The following is a 20,820-nucleotide window of genomic DNA, read 5'->3' as shown; positions in this document are numbered from 1 at the left end:
GGTTTCTGTTAGGGCTGCAAACACTGCATTTACCTCATGAAGGAGACCATCTATAAATTGAACTTTGTTGGTTTTGCGTGTTTTTATACCCTGGATGTTGGCAAATATAAATGATGTTATCGTGTTAGTGGAAGTGCTGGAAGCCTTACTTGGTGTTAATATCTGAGGCACTGGTAAGGAGGCCACTGTGTTTGCGTCCAGGATGTGTTGTTTTGGAAGTGATTCGTCCAGTTTTGGTAGTAGGACGGGTGTTGTCTGGTGTAGTACCTGTGTGCTTGTTGATAATTTGAATTCCAGTCTTGTGGGTATCTCCGTTCCCCTCTGTAATCCTGTAGTGGTTCCATCTGACTGTTCCTCTCTCTTATATTTACTACTCTGTTTCTGCCTTCCTCTAAAAATTTCCAGTAGTGTCATATTGATCTTCCCGTCTATAACGCTCTGTACCTCTCACATGGAATTCCGGACACTGAAGATTGTAGCATTTTTTGTCCCTAATTGAAAATTGACATAATTTAGGGTGGAAGTATCTACACCCTGTTCCAAAACGGCATGTACCCTCGCCAACATGTTCCTGCATTTTCGAGGATGCAGAAAATGGCATTTTGCTCCTAATTTTCCATATTTGCATATTCCTTTAGCGTAGAATTTGCAAATGTGTTCCGGTTTTGTGTTTTTCAAGGTATTTATATCTGCGACTGTCTTGTCTACCTCTTTATTGGAGCCATCTCCGTTTTTCGTCCCAATTCCTTCATCTATGCACTCTGTTTCACTGTTGCTCTCATCGTTTATATTATCTGGCTCTGTAATATTGCTGTTATTTTGTACCACAATAGTCTCTTCCTCCACACTACTGCTGCGGTTCTCTAAACTATCTGTTCCTGAGTTTTGGTCGTTATCCAATGTTGACTTTTCCCAGTCCGCATATATCACTGGTAACTTGTCTGTGAATGATAATCTCTGTGACTCGGGAATGTTTTTCATCAGTTTAGTTATGTTCTCTAACATTAATCTGTCATCTTTGCAAACCCAGTAAATTCCTTGCCTTTTTATGCATCCTGGAGCTAATTCTGTACAGCCCAGGTGGAATCTTATGTTACAGATGCAGCACGTTACGCCTGCATTACGTCTTCCCAGTACTCCCCAACACTCGCCACACCTCTCCATTGTCTGGTGTATTGTGTTGTATTTGAGTCACTGTATGGATCACTTGTTGATGTCAGTCCTTTTAACTCTTTATAAAATTATATGTATATATATTTATATGTTTAATATTTATAAATTATATGTATACCGTATATTAGTAATATTATGTATGTTATTTTGTTCAAACTTTATGGCAGGTGTAGGTGGGTGGGTTATGCTTCCCGGTTCCTGCGTGCTCCGGTGTGTGTTGTGGGTTTCTTTGTAAGGCTTGTTTGTGGTGTGCGGTTCCTGTGCGTTTGTGTGTCCGGTTGTGGATGTCGTGTGCGCTTGTTTATGTCATATTGCGTGCCCTTCAGGCTGTTGGCGTGTTCCGGCCAAGGTTCAGGCTGTTGGCGTGTTCCGGCCAAGGTTCAGGCTGTTGGCGTGTTCCGGCCAAGGTTCAGGCTGTTGGCGTGTTCCGGCCAAGGTTCAGGCTGTTGGCGTGTTCCGGCCAAGGTTCAGGCTGTTGGCGTGTTCCGACCAAGGTTCAGGCTGTTGGCGTGTTCCGGCCAAGGTTCAGGCTGTTGGCGTGTTCCGGCCAAGGTTCAGGCTGTTGGCGTGTTCCGGCCAAGGTTCAGGCTGTTGGCGTGTTCCGGCCAAGGTTCACGCTGTTGGCGTGTTCCGGCCAAGGTTCAGGCTGTTGGCGTGTTCCGGCCAAGGTTCAGGCTGTTGGCGTGTTCCGGCCAAGGTTCAGGCTGTTGGCGTGTTCCGGCCAAGGTTCAGGCTGTTGGCGTGTTCCGGCCAAGGTTCAGGCTGTTGGCGTGTTCCGGCCAAGGTTCAGGCTGTTGGCGTGTTCCGGCCAAGGTTCAGGCTGTTGGCGTGTTCCGGCCAAGGTTCAGGCTGTTGGCGTGTTCCGGCCAAGGTTCAGGCTGTTGGCGTGTTCCGGCCAAGGTTCAGGCTGTTGGCGTGTTCCGGCCAAGGTTCAGGCTGTTGGCGTGTTCCGGCCAAGGTTCAGGCTGTTGGCGTGTTCCGGCCAAGGTTCAGGCTGTTGGCGTGTTCCGGCCAAGGTTCAGGCTGTTGGCGTGTTCCGGCCAAGGTTCAGGCTGTTGGCGTGTTCCGGCCAAGGTTCAGGCTGTTGGCGTGTTCCGGCCAAGGTTCAGGCTGTTGGCGTGTTCCGGCCAAGGTTCAGGCTGTTGGCGTGTTCCGGCCAAGGTTCAGGCTGTTGGCGTGTTCCGGCCAAGGTTCAGGCTGTTGGCGTGTTCCGGCCAAGGTTCAGGCTCTTTGTTATGTTTTGCCTCCAGTTTGTTTGGGAGGTCTGTTTCTTTTATTGTTTTTATCTTTATTATTGCATGTTTATCGTTTTGTGTTGGTGCCTCTCCATCTGTGTTGGAGGTGTTGGTAGGCTTGTTATGTGTGCGTTTAGTTTTGGTGTCTCCTCTATGCTTATCTTCCGCTGTGTTTTCTTTTTTTTATGTTTCGTGTATGCGCTTTTGTGTGTTTTGTGGTCAGCCCTTCCGGCTGGTCTTCTCTTGATTTGTTCCTTTGTCTGTGTACATATGTGTGCTTTGTGCTTGTGTTCTATGACATGTTTGTTTATACTTTTATTGTAACTTATACGCATGCTTGCATGTAAAAATAAAAATAAAAAAAAATGACCCAGCATCGTGACTGGCTAAGTCAGTAAAATGGGCGATGTTACGTTCTCTCTGATTGGCCAAACGAAAAGCCCTAGTGACATCTATCGAGACGTAAGTGAACTACATCAAAATTGCTAGTGACTGCGTGCGAATACCTTCCTGAATCGTACGTAGGGCTCTTCTTACCCAGTACTGAAGAACCTTCGTAGCACAGCTTTTTCTCATCTATCCATATCTCAATTATGGTATTTGTGCTTGGGGTTCTACCACCCAAAATCATCTACGTCCTTTAATTACTCAACACAAAGCTGCTATTAAAATAATATCAAACTCTGGTCCCAGACAGCACTCGGTACCCTTACTTAAATCTTTGAATATGTTAGATATTAAGTCACTGCACATCCTCTCAAGTGTACTCTATGTATTTAAAAACTATGAACTGCAATACCAATCCTGACCTTCAACGCTTCCTAGAAGGTTGTAACAGAACCCATGGGCACCACACCAGAAACAAATACTATTTGGTATTCCAGGAGTACGCCTTAATCAAACTAGAAATGCTCTACAAATCAAGGGACCCCAGAATGTGGAATGACCTTCCCAATGACGTCAAAGGCTGTACCTCTCTCAACCAGTTTAAGATAATAACTAAGTACTACCTAATAAACTACATGTAACCTACCTTTCTGATCGGGGAGAAAAACGCAAGCCAGTATGGGGGGACATATTTATTAAATAGTAGTGTAAACATGTAAAACTGCAGTAACACAAAATATGATCAATGGCTAAAGTTACTATAAGACAAAGTCATAATATAGCTGAGTAGATAGAGCGGTACTGTTAAAGTAAATCTAACGTGAATAAACAGTGGCAACATTTATTAACAGATGCATAAAGCCAAGTAACCAGATAGTGCAAAAAGCTGCAGAGCACAAATTATGCTTATTGGCTATAAGTAAAAGTACATGACAAATGGTATAACATAGTTGAGGAGAAAGAGTCAGTACAGATAAAGTAAATCTATCAAGGTAATAAACAGTGGAACATTTTATAAGAGTATGCATAGAGCCAAGTAACAAGATAGGACAAATACTATAACCTAGGCGAGTTAATACAGTAAATAGCAAGTGCGGCGAATGGTACACAGAGACTGGGAAGTGCCTCTTGTTAAATAGGAGGAAAATAACACAGACAATTATTTCTAGCCGCCAAGGAGAAAAGATATCCTAATTATTATTAGGATTATAAGATTAATAATTAGGATTATAAGATTTGTGGTTCCAAGGGGTTGTCATAGCCCTATGACAACCCCTATGGTGGTAATGGGGGACGAGCTCCCATGACCTATAAAATGCTCCTATGCGGCATGCGTCTCCAATAGCCTCTGACAACCCAGTCCAACTCCTGGCCTGCACGGGTGGCTTAGTCTTTAAGTCCGGCGTAACTGCTTTTACCGACAGGAGAAGGGTCGAGGGCGTGCCTCTGGCGCCTTAAGACCAGCTGCTCCGGGTAGATGGGACTCGATAGCCTGGGAAGGCAGCCCATCTAGGGGAAGGAAAACCCTGATTTTAAACCTCCGCTGCCTTGCGGCCATACCCCTTTTTTGGGAAAGGCTTCAGGAGTCAACCTCGAGGAAAAATCCGGAGTTGGAGCCCCTAAGGCAGTTCGTTGTTGACGTCGACCTCGTTCTGGCAGCTCCTGCGACGTTGCTGGAACCATGTGTATTGGCAATTGCCTTTCTATTGGATAATTTCAGCAACGTGGAGAGGGGGGACCTGCTGCATGGGTAACAGCTTCTCCTCCATATCTACCTACCCAGGTTTTGCGCCCTGTCAAGGGCGCAACTCCATAGTCTTCCGAGACTGAAGGATGCCTACTATAAGATTAATAAATGTTGCCACTCTCCTCTTTCTCATCTACATTAATGACCCTCCAAATGCCTCCCAACACCTCAAACCAATTCTATTTGCTGACGACACAACCTTCATTTACTCCAGTCCTGACCCCCTTGCTCTAAATGCCACAGTAAATACTGAGCTAAATAAAGTCCATCTTTGGCTAACGACCAACAAACTCACCCTTAACATTGACAAAACTTTCTATATTCTGTTTGGCAATAAATCCTCTAATCAAATAAATCTCAGAATAAACAATACCCAAATTTGTAACAAATTAGATGGCAAATTCCTTGGCATTCTCATTGACCACAAGCTGAATTTCCAGGGACACATTCTAAATATATCAAAAAAGGTTTCAAAAACTGTTGGCATTCTTTCTAAGATCAGATATTATGTCCCCCGCCCTGCCCTGGTGACTCTCTATTACTCCCTCATCTATCCATATCTCAACTATGGTATTTGTGCTTGGGGCTCTACTACCCAAAATCATTTACGTCCTCTAATTACTCAACACAAAGCTACTATTAGGACAATATCTAACTCTAGCCCCAGACAGCACTCGGTATCCCTACTCAAATCTCTGAATATGTTAGATATTAAGTCACTGCACATCCTCTCATGTGTATTATATATATATATATATATATATATATATATATATATATATATATATATATATATAATATATATATATATATATATATATATATAATATATATATATATATATATATATATTATATATATATATATATATATATATAAAACGCTGAACTGTAATGTCAATCCTGACCTCAAAAGATTCATTGAAGGTTGTAACAGAACCCATGAGCACCACACCAGAAACAAATGCCGATTTGATATTCCAAGAGTACGACTTAATCAAACTAGAAATGCTCTACAAATCAAGGGACCCAGAATGTGGAATGACCTTCCCAACCATGTTAAAGACTGTACCTCTCTCAACCAGTTTAAGATAAAAGCTAAGCACTACCTAATTAACTCCGTGTAACCTACCTTACCCCTAAATGTCAACCCATGTCTGCTATTTTAAACAATGCTGTTTGTCGACCAAATTGTATATTTGCTATTTTCTGCCATGTTCCCCCACCTTTTTTTATTTTATATTTTCTCAACACAATTTATACTTTAATCTCAATTAGTACTAAGTTTTAGTCTTAGTGTTTTTCCTGCCCGAAACGCTTTGCGTAATAATAGCTTTAGGCATTGTATGCACTAACTCTATCTATAAATCCATCAATTTTTGTATCTCACCTTGTATGTATGTACTTTACCTGAATAAACATTTGATTTCATTTGATTTAGATAAAAAAAACTGTCATCTGAGGACCACATTAAGAACATTGTGCAAGGAGCCGGTCGGCCGAGCGGACACCACACTGTACTTGTGATCCTGTGGTTTTTGGGTTCGATCCCAGGCGCCGGCGAGAAACAATGGGCAGAGTTTCTTTCACCCTATGCCCCTGTTACCTAGCAGTAAAATAGGTACCTGGGTGTTAGTCAGCTGTCACGGGCTGCTTCCTGGGGGTGGAGGCCTGGTCGAGGACCGGGCCGCGGGGACACTAAAAAGCCCCGAAATCATCTCAAGATAACCTCAAGATAAGGAGCCTATGCTACACTTTCGAACTTCGGAGTTGCTTTTAAATACATAGATGGAGAAATACTAAAGAAATTATTCACGACTTTTGTTAGGCCGAAGCTAGAATATGCAGCGGTTGTGTGGTGCCCATATCTTAAGAAGCACATCAACAAACTGTTGAAGGTGCAAAGACATGCCACTAAGTGGCTCCCAGAACTGAAGGACAAGAGCTACGAGGAGAGGTTAGAGGCATTAAATATGCCTAAACCAGAAGATAGAGGAAAAAGAGGCGATATGATCACTACGTACAAAATAGTAACTGGACTCGATAAACTGATAGGGAAGAATTAAACTAACAAAACAAAGCTGCCGGTAGGGAAGGAAATTATCAAGGGATAGCGCTAAGCCATTACAACTCTATAGCACTGGGAAGGGATCAGGATAAGGATTTGGAACGGGACGGGGGGATGGAATGGTGCCCAACCACTTGGACGGTCGGAGATTGAACGCAGACCTGCATGAAGCGAGAATAGGTAGGAATGCCTTGCATGAGGCCTGTTGCACAGTACGTGCAGTTTTTACTTGAGGCATTCACAAAGCATAGAAGAAAAAATGTGATATGATCACTTACAAAATAACAGGAATCTGCCAGATTGACAGGAATTCCTGACACCAGCAACTTCAAGAACAAGAGGACACAGATTTAAGCTAAGGAAACAAAGGTGCCGAAAAATATTATTGTTCTTTTGTAAACAGTGATAGACGGTTGGGTCAACATGAGTGGGTGGTTATCTTGAGGTTATCTTGAGATGATTGCGGGGCTTTAGTGTCCCCGCGGCCCGGTCCTCGACCAGGCCTCCTTTTTGTTACACCCCCCCCCCCCTCAGGAAACAGCTCGTAGCAGCTGTCTAACTCCCAGGTACCTATTTACTGCTAGGTAACAGGGGCATCAGGGTGAAAGAAACATTTTGCGCCTATTTGTCTTCGCCTCCACCGTGGATCGAACCCGGAACCCTAGGACTACGAATCTGAAACGCTGTCCACTCAGCTGTCAGGCGCCCATTGACCAGGTTTCAGTATTTTTTATTTTTTTAATTTATCTATATATACAAGTTATTACATTCTTGTACAGCCAATAGCACGCATAGACTTTCGGGCAGGTCCTTAATCCTAATTATCCCCGGAATACGACCCGCCAAATCGTTTAACAACCAGGTAACCATTCACTGCTGGGTGAACAGAGGCTACAGTTAAGGATTGGCGCCCAGTATATCCTCTCCGGCCAGGATACGAACCCAGGCTAAATCGCTCGTGGAACGCCCAGCAGGCGCGTGTTACCACTTCGCAACGAGAAGAGACAGGACAGATGGTTGAAGGCGGCGGCCCCGGGTGTTTGTCAGAGCATCACCCCAGATTGATTGATGAAGATTAAGCCACCCAAGAGGTGGCACGGGCATGAATACCCCGTAAGTGGTGGCCCTTTTGAGCCATTACCAGTATCAAGAGCTGATACTGGAGATCTGTGGAGGTGCGACTGCACCCTGCGTGACGGGAGATGTCTCCCGTCATCACCCCAGAGGTCGTGCCGATAGTTAAAATCACCAAACACGAGCACAGGCTCTGGTAAGGAGTCCAACAGGTGACAGGTGTTTAAGATGAGGAAGAGAAAGTGGGACACGGAATGGGGGGAAGGGGGAAGGGGAGAAGATAAATAGAACAAACTGTATACCATTTACAAAGATACGGGCCGCAGAATATTGGATGGGCGACGGAAAAAGTAGGGGGGACGAAGGGAATATCAGTACGAATCAAGAGAGCAGTAGAGTTATGGGCCCCAGCAAGAGCTGGAAGGAGGGGGGGGGGGGGAGAAAGTAATAACCACAGAAGTAACCAAGACGAGCGCCAAGCATCGGCTCCTGGAGACGAACACAAAGTGGTGACAACTGCGTGATCAGCACTCGGAGTTCGTGGAAGTTGGCATAAAATCCACGAATATTCCATTGAAAAATAGACACTGTCAAAAATAGAAACATAAATAAAGAACAAGGGAGAAACAAAGGCAAAGAAGAACACGGTATACTAAGAACAGGATCAGTGAATTCGAGGTTACGGAGCATTGGTAAATTTAGCAAGGATGATGGCCCAGAGGCGGACCAAACGAGTCTGGAGTGGGAGGCATCGGAGAGGGGCGGCCAAGGGAATTAGACGGAAAAAGGGGAGTACACCTTAGGGCATCAGAGACAGAATCGAGGACCAAGGTAACCTCCAAGGATGGGACAGGTGACTCCGACTATCCCTGCAGAATATTTCAGTGGCGGAGTCGGAAGGTGAATAACAGTGATGCATTCTTGTACAAATAAAATTCTTGAGCAAATAAAATTCGTCTTCATCTTGAAAAACATAAATTAATAATTGAGTCGCAACATGGTTTTATAAATGGCCGTTCATGTTTAACAAATTTGTTATCTTTTTATTCTAGTATTGTTGAGGCAGTTGATAGTGGTAAGGATTGCGATGTTGTATACCTTGACTTTAGCAAAGCTTTTGATACAGTGCCACATGAAAGACTGATTAAAAAAATAGAGTCTCATGGTATTGGGGGTGCTATATTAAGCTGGATTAGGGCATGGCTATACCAAAGGAAACAGAGAGTTAGTATAAATGGAATCAAGTCAGAGTGGGAAAATGTTGTAAGTGGAGTGCCTCAAGGCTCTGTCCTGGGACCTCTGTTGTTTATAATATATATAAATGATTTAGATTCAGGTTTGAGTAGCAACATTTGCAAATTTGCCGATGATACGAAAATCGGTAGGGAAATTAATTCGGAGGAGGACTCACTATCACTTCAAGTTGATCTAGATAGGGTTTTGAAATGGTCAAAGGATTGGCAGATGCAGTTTAATGCTGATAAATGTAAAGTTCTGAGGTTAGGTAATGATGATAGAGTTACAAGATACGAGCTAGATGGTGTTGTGATTGCGAAGTCGGATTGCGAAAGGGATCTGGGAGTTATGATTAGTAAGAATTTAAAACAAAAGGATCAATGCATAAATGTTCGTAATAAGGCAAATCGGACACTTGGATTTATTAATCGCAGCGTTAGTAACAAGACACCTGGTGTGGTTCTCAAGCTATATCTTGCTCTAGTTAGGCCCCATTTAGATTATGCAGTTCAGTTTTGGTCGCCATATTATAGAATGGATATAAATTCACTTGAACGTGTCCAGCGTAGGATGACTAAGTTAATTCCCCAAATTAGAAATCTTTCATATGAAGAAAGATTAACAAAGCTTAAGTTGCATTCACTGGAAAGGCGAAGAGTTAGGGGTGACATGATAGAGGTTTACAAGTGGATGAATGGACATAACCGGGGGGATATTAATAGGGTATTAAAAGTATCAACACAGGACAGAACACGAAACAATGGATATAAATTGGATAAGTTTAGATTTAGGAAAGACTTGGGTAAATACTGGTTCAGTAACAGGGTTGTTGATTTGTGGAACCAATTGCCGTGTAACATTGTGGAGGTGGGGTCCCTCGATTGTTTCAAGCACGGGTTGGACAAGTATATGAGTGGGATTGGGTGGTTATAGAATAGGAGCTGCCTCGTATGGGCCAATAGGCCTTCTGCAGTTACCTTTGTTCTTATGTTCTTATGTTCTTATGTATTCTTACCCGCCGGGGAGGAAGGAGAGGAGGAGAGAGGTTTACGTTTTTAACGTAGACATACAGATGTACCAGCAGGAATGTACTACTGGTGGTACAGGAAGAGAACAAGGGAGAAACAAAGGCAAAGAACACAGTATACTAAGTAAGATCAGTATCAGTGAAATCGGGGCATAGGCAAATCTTTGAAACTACTGACAGTTTTGCTCCGCCACCTTCTCACTTAGCTTGTTTAAACAGTCTATTACTCCGTTTGCAAAAGATCACTAATATTTTTTCGGCACCTTTGTAACCTTATCTTGAATCTGTGTACTCTTGTTCTTGAAATTCTTGGTTTCAGGAATTCCTGTCAATTTGGTAGATTTCTGTTATTTTGTAAGTGATCATATCACATTTTTTCTTCTATTCTTTATGAATGCCTAGAGTAAAAAATGCACCTACTGTGTAACATTACCTCATGCCAGGCATTCCTACCCAACACTCAATTCCACAGCGCACACTAGTTTATTTATTTATTTATATATATACAATTAGGTACATTGGGATTGTGAGGATACATATAGTAATTACAATCTTGTAAAGCCACTAGTCATTTACCATGTTAAGCAAAGCATTACTTTGTACCATAGTTCCCCCTAGTGGGTTTTCATTACATTCACTTTGATGTACTGTATTAAGAAAACAACAATATACTGCAAGGCATTTATTTAATCAGCATTCCACTTTTATAAGAAAACAAGCTAGGCTTATTTTATCGTTGCATCCGACTTGCACAAGGCACTTAACATCGTAGAAAAATATTTACTAACCATCTTTAACACCATATAAATGTGGAAATATTTAAATTGCCCCAAATTTGCTACATAATGGTATTTTAAGCTAGAGAAATGTATGTTTTCATTGCAGATGCTGTAAGTAATCCAGACTAGAATCTTATTAATGCATATCATTTTTATTACTGAAAACAAAAACCAGGAGAGATTACTCGCTTCTTATAGTCATTCAAAACCTCAGATTAATGGGAGTTCCATAATTTGAAGATTTTAAGCACCAGTGACCAATTAACTTGCAAACATTTTCAACTGCTGTACAACATACACAACTGCTGCCCAAACTCCAGTGGCTAGACAGGTGAATAATCACAGTAGCCACATCCAACATGATGGCAACGTTACCATCTTCAGCATCAGTTATGGCAATGTTGGCATGCTGGCGATGAGTCACAATAACGTGGCTAAATTATGTTGACCAGACCACACACTAGGAGGTTGAAGGGACGACGACGTTTCGGTCCGTCCTGGACCATCCTCAAGTCGATGAGTTGAGAATGTTGGCATATTTTTGTTTCAAGATTTTAACTGTCAAGTGGTTAGCACCTTCAAGGTCATAGAAACATACGAATTTCTTAGAATTGTTACTTTTAATCTGACTGCATAGCCAAAAGTTGTTCTATGAATTAAGCCTTCGTACTGCAAAAGTCAGTGCCTGTTCAAAAATATTAAGTGTAAGTATTCACCAATTTTATGCCGAGGTATAACAGGATTTCAGGCAAGGGCTTCCCGTAAGAGACCAGCTCTGTGCATCCACTTATCAAACCTAGACTAAGGTGTCAATGTTATATTGTACAGCAAATTTTCCACAACCAACAGCAGCTACTTCTATAATTTGTAGATTTTATTGCACAGATTACCTCGCCTTCAGATATTTAAGTGAAGACAAGCTACTTCTATATTATGTAGACATTATTCACCACAATTGTCCCCGACACTATTTTTTTCCCCAATTCAATACCCCGACCCCACCCTCCAAAAGTGAGAGGATCTATAACTACTATGGATGGATGGAACGTACTAAATATAGACCACGAGAGAGTGGGGGAGGGGACCCAGCTTTCGTACTATTGGCATTCTCAAAGCCTAACCACAGACCTAAACTGCCCTCGGTATACACCCAAGGCACAATTTAGTACACATACTAGGCCTAGATGCTTAGGGTTGTTCATACACATTCAAGCTCGCCATAACATTAATAGTACAAAACCTAGATTTTTGGGTACAACATTGGATGTATAGTAGGTAGAGGCAGTGTCATGTGTGGAGGCCGGGTTGCAGCCACCACAAGGAGACAACCTCCAGCTGCAGAGTACACAATCTGGTGGCAACACACTTGGTAAAATACACAAACACTCATCCCTTCATATTTAAAGTATTCATAAACATAAACTATCAATTACTGGAATTACTAATATAATCACCTTTCCAGAAAGAATATGAAGGCAGTTTTCCCACTATACTGTACATGTTCTGCTCATTATATTATATATCACTTAAGCTGGGCTTTCTTATCCACCTTTCATCTCTACACCATACACTAATGAAAGACATACAATGTTAAATTATACTTTAAATGAAAAGATGGAAGAAGAAAAAACTGTAGGAGAAAGTTAAACATCTTGACACTACATAATCACCATCTTCTTCACTGAGGATAAGAGTACCCACCTGTGATTAGAAATTATTTGATATTGATAATCAAATATTTAGGAGATAAAAGGAAGGATATCCTGGTTATAATTAAATGTGATACTACTATTTTCACTCTGGAAGACAATTTGTATTTGACCAACTGTGTACAACTTTTGCCATGCCTGCCGCCCTACATTTGCTAGCAGCATTTGCATATAAAACAAGTGTTAAAGAAAGTAGATTAGAAACAATCAAATGTTGCCAAGCTTAGAAAGCTTAGAAGAGTAGGTTACAGCGAGAGTTGATGTGCTTCATACGAAGGGAATGCACACACATCCAACCAACAAAGATTGAACTTTTGAATTCACAACAATTTCCCATGGAATCTTATCGGCAGTGAAAAATCTGCTTCTTGCAACTTACCCTGCAGGATCATTACACAACATTAATTCAATTCAAATTAGCATTGTGTTAATGGTCAAAACCTATTTTATCAGGTGCATTATACTTCTACGTATAATCCCGATTCACGCTTGTTATGCCAGGACCTTGTGGAATGGACGAACATTTGTGCACCATCATGGCCCTTACCCCAGCTTAAAAACAAAAAATATAATAATTGGTAGTTGCCATGAGAACCAATCACAGATTGAATAACTAATTTATCCAAAATACCAACCATCAAAAATTAGATTATATAGGGAATACCCAACATCAAAGTTTTTGATCAAATATGATTCGCCACCATACTTCTCAAAATAAAATTACTGAATAATGTTCATAAATATTTTGAATATAAAAATATTACCACATAATATAGAAATTATAAAATTTCACCGAATACAAATTTTCTTTGACCACGTTGTCTCATTCCATTGTCTTTGTTAGAGAACTGCTTGCAATTCTGTAGCTTTAATAATAAAAAACTAATAAAGTTCTTTGTGCATGGTCATTATATAGTTAACATTTCATAAATATTCACACCTTACACACAACTCAAACATGTCATGGAAAAGTTGAGAGGGTGTGTATTGGCAGAAAAGCATGCAGCACCTTCCCTCAAGCGGGTACACAACGCACACCATTCACAAACTACTACCTACGCCCACTGGGTGAAGGGCCGAGAGATGTGCAGAACTAAATCAAATTAAGAAACTAGCTCACTGCACGTTAAGTTGCTTAGCTGAAAGACTGCACATGGGAATAGTCTCCAACCCATTGTTAGACACACACTCAACTGTAACTACTTTATTGAGATTGTTACCTAAATAAATTTTGGGGTTCACTCCCCGAGCCAATTCTGTGCCTCTATGTTGCTTTTTTCACTACTGCCCATAAATGGGCCTAGGGTCCACTACCGCCCACAGGACAGGCATGAAAGAGCCACACTAAACAATGTAAAACATCCCATTAACATTCCAGTCTGGATTAACAGAAATTAACGGTTCGTCAAAATCTGAATGAATTAAATGAGTGGTAGCAATATAAATCAAAACATTCAATTGCTTTAAAATTGGCACAACTAAATTTGAAAACTTGATGTTAAGTGTTCCAAATGGAAAAACCCAACACCATATATTTTATGCATATATGTATGTATGTATGTTTTGATCAATTGTAAAGCTTGTCACTTGTAGTCACAACATGTGCACAGATGGAAGAGTACTTTTATAAAGTGAGGAATTATTTTAGTACATATGCATGAAGAGACGGGGTCCATGAAGACACAACAGATACTCACAAGCACAGAGTTGCACACACGTGCGTACCTGTGGATTGTATTGTGAACATTACATATAAATACAAAACACATCTATAGATTTATTCATATTCATTTAGGTGTTCATAAGCAGTTAAAGCAACCAGAAAACTAAATTAATTGAGTAACAAAAATTAAGGTTAATGGGGCAATAATTTATGAAGTGGAATGAGGTGATGCACATGGTAAACCACCACAACACACTCTTCCAGTATACTCTACCTCCATCCTCTTAATACTGTATGTGCACAAGTGTAGCACGTGCACCACCCTAACACCACCAACACTGACCTGCGAGCACCCCATACTTAACACCACCTCCAATTCTCTTTAACTGCATGCATTAAATTACTATCTTTTACACTAAGCAAATTACAGTATAATATCATTCACTCTTGATAACATGCAGTGCAGTAATTACAAAATCCACTGCAAACTGGTTGTCTTATATTTGAGGGGTTCCATTGCATGATAAAGCAGCAGCAGCATGTAATAATGAAAGTAGCAGGCCGTAGTGACGACAGCACGTCCCTAGACACTCGCCGTAGTGACGGCAGCACGTCCCTAGACACTCGCCGTAGTGACGACAGCACGTCCCTAGACACTCGCCGTAGTGACGACAGCACGTCCCTAGACACTCGCCGTAGTGACGACAGCACGTCCCTAGACACTCGCCGTAGTGACGACAGCACGTCCCTAGACACTCGCCGTAGTGACGACAGCACGTCCCTAGACACTCGCCGTAGTGACGACAGCACGTCCCTAGACACTCGCCGTAGTGACGACAGCACGTCCCTAGACACTCGCCGTAGTGACGACAGCACGTCCCTAGACACTCGCCGTAGTGACGACAGCACGTCCCTAGACACTCGTCGCGACAGTTCAAGTGGGCGGCTGTCAAAGGGCACATTGACAACCATAAAATGCAACCAGTTGTCTTCTAATGAACCCCCAGATAATATATAAAATTAATGACTAACAAACTTTCTAATTACAAAAAGTTAATAACAATTGTACAGAACTCTTCACATTTTAATTTGCTCTTCAGAAAATAATAAACTTATCTTTTAAATTTCTAACAATGAATTTCTACAGTACACAAGTTTATAACAAACAAATTACTACAATAGTCAAATGCTTACTTTATTAAATATACATATTTTACTATTAAACAATTACAAAAATTATAAAAAAAATATAATATTACAAGAGCACATAGATTTGTTTTCCTCCTTACACAAACTAAACTTTCTCTGGATTCCCTACATGAAGAATATATAAATTTCTTAACTAACAAATGAGCATTATAACTACTAGAAAAATAAGAGAGAAATGAGCATTGGTACAATGCAGACCATCATCCCCTTGACCTTGTGTAGAGTGTAGAGCGAGTGGCCCGGGTCAGTATACCACTGTTAAGGTTTCCAAGCTCCCTTCACCACCACACTGCCAATGAGCAAATCGGTGGCTGGTGTTTCTCTAGTCTTCTATGCACAATTCTCATGGAGAGCATTTACAGCTGAACCTGACCCAGTGTTATGTCCGGCGAGAGCAATTATGCAAGTGCTCATGCCAGACAAAGTCCTTAAGAAAAATAACGGCAATAGATCATAATACTTTTAATATCTAAATATATCACTGGCTCTTTCAACTTTAAAAAAACAAAATCATAACTATTCCAGTCGTGTCTTGGTTAATAAGGATAACATGGCCATCCATGGTCAATTCACCTCACCTTGCATGTGAGTTCTCTATGAAAAATAGACTGGTCTTTGCATAGAAAGCACAACATCCTTCATGCCGCAAGCCCTTGCAACCTTTAAACATGGTACATATTTAAAACAAAATACATAAATGCAAAATAAAGACAAATTTGTCCTTGTACTCTCCAAGCATTAAGCATACTCCACTACCTAGAAAGCTGGAGACAGGGAGCTAACCCCTCACATTCAGAGTGAGTGAGAGTTAAGAGGGGCAAGGATGCCATACATGTAACCACGAATGAGGACGTAGCTCCGTCGCTACTTCCCTCAAGCTACTTGGATAACTTGTGCATTCTCTAAAAACCAGTGCAGAGTGCTAAGCAAACAGACTGAACAAGTGCTCATGCTTAAGTGTTCTTATTATATAACATCCACCATAGATGTAGGCCCACGTGAAGTGCTCCACATCATTTACTGTCTGTAACACCAGTTGCATCAAACCAAAGTATTCCACAAACTTGTCAAGGAAAACACAAAATGTTTGCAATATCATGATTGTAGTTGCCAAGTATGACCAGAGCTCGATAACCAATAAACTAGGTGGTGGTCGGTGGTACTGTAGAGGCCGCTGCCTGTAGTCTAGCGGCCACCTCAGGCTCCAGACTCTGGACCACTGTCGTAACTTGTTCAGGAAAATCACGATTTACGCTCTTAACCAACTCTTGAATCAGCTGATTGGTTTCTGTAAAGAAATTTTATTTAATAAAACAGAAATATCAATGAAAATATTTATATAACAATGTGTCTGAATTATGTACAATAAAATGACTTGATAAATACTTGATTGTGTATGAAGCCTATCAAGGAAGGCATGAAGTCACCTATCCATAAAAATACGAGATATGGTTTGATTACACCAGAACAACTGAGGAAGGTATTCCACACCCAGCACATCCAAGGATACAATCAGGGAAATGAAATGAGCACAGGTGGGGAGAGGGAGTAATAAGGTGAAGCAGTCCTGGGTATAGAACACTCAGTTCTATAGGCAAATGTGCATAGTGGCTGGGTGTCCTGTTTGGTTAGCTAGATGCCTGTAGGAAACTAACCAACCACCCCTAGATCTCTAGGGGTGGTTTAGGCTAGCAGACTGCCACCAAAGGAACACAACGACATTGTGTAAGGAGCACATGCGACGCTTTCCAACTTTAAAATTGCTTTTCAACACATGGACGGTGAAATATTGAAGAAACCGTTCATTAATTTTGAGACCAAATTTGGAACATGTAGCAGTTGTATGGTTCCTATATATCAACAGGAACATCAATAAACTGAAGGTACAAAGGCATGCTACAAAATGGCTTCTAAAACTGAAAAACAAAGAGCTTTTGAGTATAGGCTACAGGCATTAAAAATATGCCAGAGCTTGAAAACAAAAATACAATGAATTAATATGATCACTACATATAAAACAGTACCTATAACAGGAATTGATAAAACTGACAGTAATTCATGAAACCTCCAACTTCAAGAACAAGGTCATAGGTTCAAGCCAAGGAAAAAAAAAGTGCGCCAAAAAAAACTAGAAAGTTTTTTTATTCGCAAGCAGAGTGATAGATGGTTGGAACAAATGAAAATGTGGTAGATGCCATAACTGTCAGTAATTTCAGTGTCATTATAAGAGTACCAGGATGATGGGACACCCTGTGCCTAGCTCCCAACCAGTGAATGGACTTAGGAAATTACACTTTGATAATTCATCTTTTTACTAAGGACCAGAAATGAAACCAAGACACTCGGGATTATTTTCCAATGAGGTAAACTATTGCTAGTGGTCTCTAGTGTTGAACGATGCTCCCTAAAATCGGCGGGACTTTTAAACATCACAGGGCAACACAAATTACCTCCAGGCAATAGTAACATAGCAGCCAATTGCTTGAGAACAATGAAAGAAGTAAGGGTTTAGGTGAGGAGAGCAACTCAGGGGACTTGATCACAATAAAATGGCTAGGAAAAGTAAGAGATACAAAACATCAGTATAAAGTAGACAATTGATGAAAATCATGCTAAGATTGAGACTGCTAAGTTTGAAAGCCTTTTGTATGAGGCAGTAAGAACACTGCATTTAGATCAAGTAGTAAAGGTACAATAATGTTTGAGTAATGTATGAACACTTTTGACAGTAGGAGTTAGGTAGCAACTTACTATCATCTGCTTGCTTAGTTGTGTAGATAAGAGCGGCTAAACGCAAGATTGGTGCCAAGTTCTGGGCGAGCATAGGATGTTGGGCACGGTATAGCACAAGGAAGCATTCAAAAACTGTAGAATTCTCTTCAAAGTCCTCTCTCAAAGGTAGGCACCCTAATACCACTGGGAACACCTGAAAAGTTAAACCAAAATACAACATCTATTTATATTCAGCCCAAACACACAGAGATAAGTCATGGCTCATTAAGAAAAAATAATGAAGCCAATGTTTGGAAAATCATGAGGAATACAGAGGAATAAGAAAAAAGTTGAGCATACATAATTAGCTGGATATAGTTTCATTGTGCAAGGCAATTTCAAAACTTATCTCCAGGTCAGCAAATTTAAAAAAACAGATGTGTAGGAACATTTGCAAATTTGCAGGCAACACAAAAATATGGCAGGAAATAAACTCAAGAGACAATACTGCTACACAATAACCTATATAAACTTTTAAAATGGATGAAAGCTTGGCAGATGCAGTTTACTACTGAAAATGTGGGGGCGTGAGCTTAAATAATAATAATAGTAACCAGATATCCAGCTGCACAATGTTGAAACTGTAAAATGTCAATGCAAAATAAGATCCGAGTCATAATTAGTAAGGTTCATAAAACAAAAACTTTAATGAATTAATATACCAAATAAAGCAATCAAGGTACAGTACTAGGATTTATTTCTAAAAGTGTTAGTAATAAGACATCTACCACTGAAGGTGATGGGAAGGCCTAGTATATGTGTAAGTGTATTAAAAACCAAATTTTCAGATGTAACCTACATCTTGACTCAAGGTACAGTGCTGTATACAATGTCCTGAACAGGATTCTAGGAATTTGCATGTATATGTCTGGCAGCATGCCTCACTTGGCATCCATCATTAGGCGTTGTCGTGAACATGCTCCCCCCATGGACTAGCCGAGGGATGTCAAGTTTCAGAAAAATGCTCAATTATCCCAATTTCGGGGAACTGTGGCCAGGGTTCAGCAGAATCATAATCCTTACTTTGAACTAAAGAAGCACGTTGTGGAAGTACACACTATTCATAATTTTAAAATTAGATACAAGAGGGAAATGGAGTCATTGCTTTAAACAACCAGCGGCTAGAAAGACACAAGCCAAGAGACAATGCGCAATCCAGCAGGCACAAGTAGGTAAGTACACACACACACACACTACCTGTTCCAAAGGCACATTTGTTGGACTGGTACTAATTAGCCTCGCTACAGCCCCGCATATGTTATCCAGAGCTCGAGGAAAGGTCTCTTTGCTGAGGGCTTCAGATAATACTGCCAGAATGTTATTGAAGTGGCCCATCACTGCATCACCACCTGAAATATAACCTTTGATTAGATATTTTTATGATCAAATCAGGCTGACTGAAGAAGGTATTCAAGGCTGGCATATTACAAGAACCAACATGTGTAATGAGCACAGGGAGGTGCAAGGACCACAGGGTTGTAGAACACAGGGAGGGGCTAGGGCCACAGGGTTGTAGAACACAGGGAGGGTCAAGGACCACAGGGTTGTAGAACACAGGGAGGGGCTAGGGCCACAGGGTTGTAGAACACAGGGAGGGTCAAGGGCCACAGGGTTGTAGAACACAGGGAGGGTCAAGGACCACAGGGTTGTAGAACACAGGGAGGTGCAAGGACCACAGGGTTGTAGAACACAGGGAGGGGCAAGGGCCACAGGGTTGTAGAACACAGGGAGGGGGACACAGCAAGGACCACAGGGTTGTAGAACACAGGGAGGTGCAAGGACCACAGGGTTGTAGAACACAGGGAGGGGCAAGGACCACAGGGTTGTAGAACACAGGGAGGGTCAAGGACCACAGGGTTGTAGAACACAGGGAGGGGCAAGGACCACAGGGTTGTAGAACACAGGGAGGGCAAGGACCACAGGGTTGTAGAACACAGGGAGGGGCAAGGCCACAGGGTTGTAGAACACAGGGAGGGCAAGGGCCACAGGGTTGTAGAACACAGGGAGGGTCAAGGACCACAGGGTTGTAGCACAGGGAGGGGCAAGGACCACAGGGTTGTAGAACACAGGGGGGGCAAGGACCACAGGGTTGTAGAACACAGGGAGGGGCAAGGACCACAGGGTTGTAGAACACAGGGAGGGTCAAGGCCACAGGGTTGTAGAACACAGGGAGGGGCAAGGACCACAGGGTTGTAGAACACAGGGAGGGGCAAGGACCACAGGGTTGTAGAACACAGGGAGGGTCAAGGACCACAGGGTTGTAGACACAGGGAGGGGCAAGGACCACAGGGTTGTAGAACACAGGGAGGGCAAGGACCACAGGGTTGTAGAACACAGGGAGGGGCAAGGACCACAGGGTTGTAGAACACAGGGAGGGTCAAGGACCACAGGGTTGTAGAACACAGGGAGGGGCAAGGACCACAGGGTTGTAGAACACAGGGAGGGTCAAGGACCACAGGGTTGTAGAGCACGGGAGGTAGAACACAGGGAGGGGCAAGGGCCACAGGGTTGTAGAACACAGGGAGGTGCAAGGACCACAGGGTTGTAGAACACAGGGAGGGGCAAGGACCACAGGGTTGTAGAACACAGGGAGGGGCAAGGGCCACAGGGTTGTAGAACACAGGGAGGGCAAGGACCACAGGGTTGTAGAACACAGGGAGGGGCAAGGACCACAGGGTTGTAGAACACAGGGAGGGTCAAGGACCACAGGGTTGTAGAACACAGGGAGGGGCAAGGACCACA

The 20,820-nt window shown here is 42.0% G+C and overlaps 2 protein-coding genes across 2 annotated transcripts; one reads left to right on the top strand and one right to left on the bottom strand.

Annotated features, from left to right (window-relative positions):
- Positions 1-10,615: 10,615 nt before the first annotated feature.
- On the bottom strand, positions 10,616-19,443 carry LOC138350026 (uncharacterized). The gene is made up of 3 exons (XM_069300193.1): positions 19,276-19,443; positions 18,058-18,232; positions 10,616-16,594 (listed from the first exon to the last, which is right to left on the bottom strand). The coding sequence occupies exons 1-3, from the start codon at positions 19,411-19,413 to the stop codon at positions 16,449-16,451; spliced, it is 459 nt and encodes a 152-aa protein (XP_069156294.1). The 5' UTR covers positions 19,414-19,443; the 3' UTR covers positions 10,616-16,448.
- LOC138351580 (dentin sialophosphoprotein-like) lies at positions 14,645-15,115 on the top strand. Its single transcript, XM_069303382.1, has one exon. The coding sequence runs from the start codon at positions 14,645-14,647 to the stop codon at positions 15,113-15,115; it is 471 nt and encodes a 156-aa protein (XP_069159483.1).
- Positions 19,444-20,820: the final 1,377 nt, after the last annotated feature.

Source organism: Procambarus clarkii, chromosome 5, assembly GCF_040958095.1.
Source record: "Procambarus clarkii isolate CNS0578487 chromosome 5, FALCON_Pclarkii_2.0, whole genome shotgun sequence".
In the NCBI taxonomy this organism is placed as follows: domain Eukaryota; kingdom Metazoa; phylum Arthropoda; class Malacostraca; order Decapoda; family Cambaridae; genus Procambarus; species Procambarus clarkii.
This window is presented reverse-complemented; position numbering and strand designations above follow the sequence as displayed.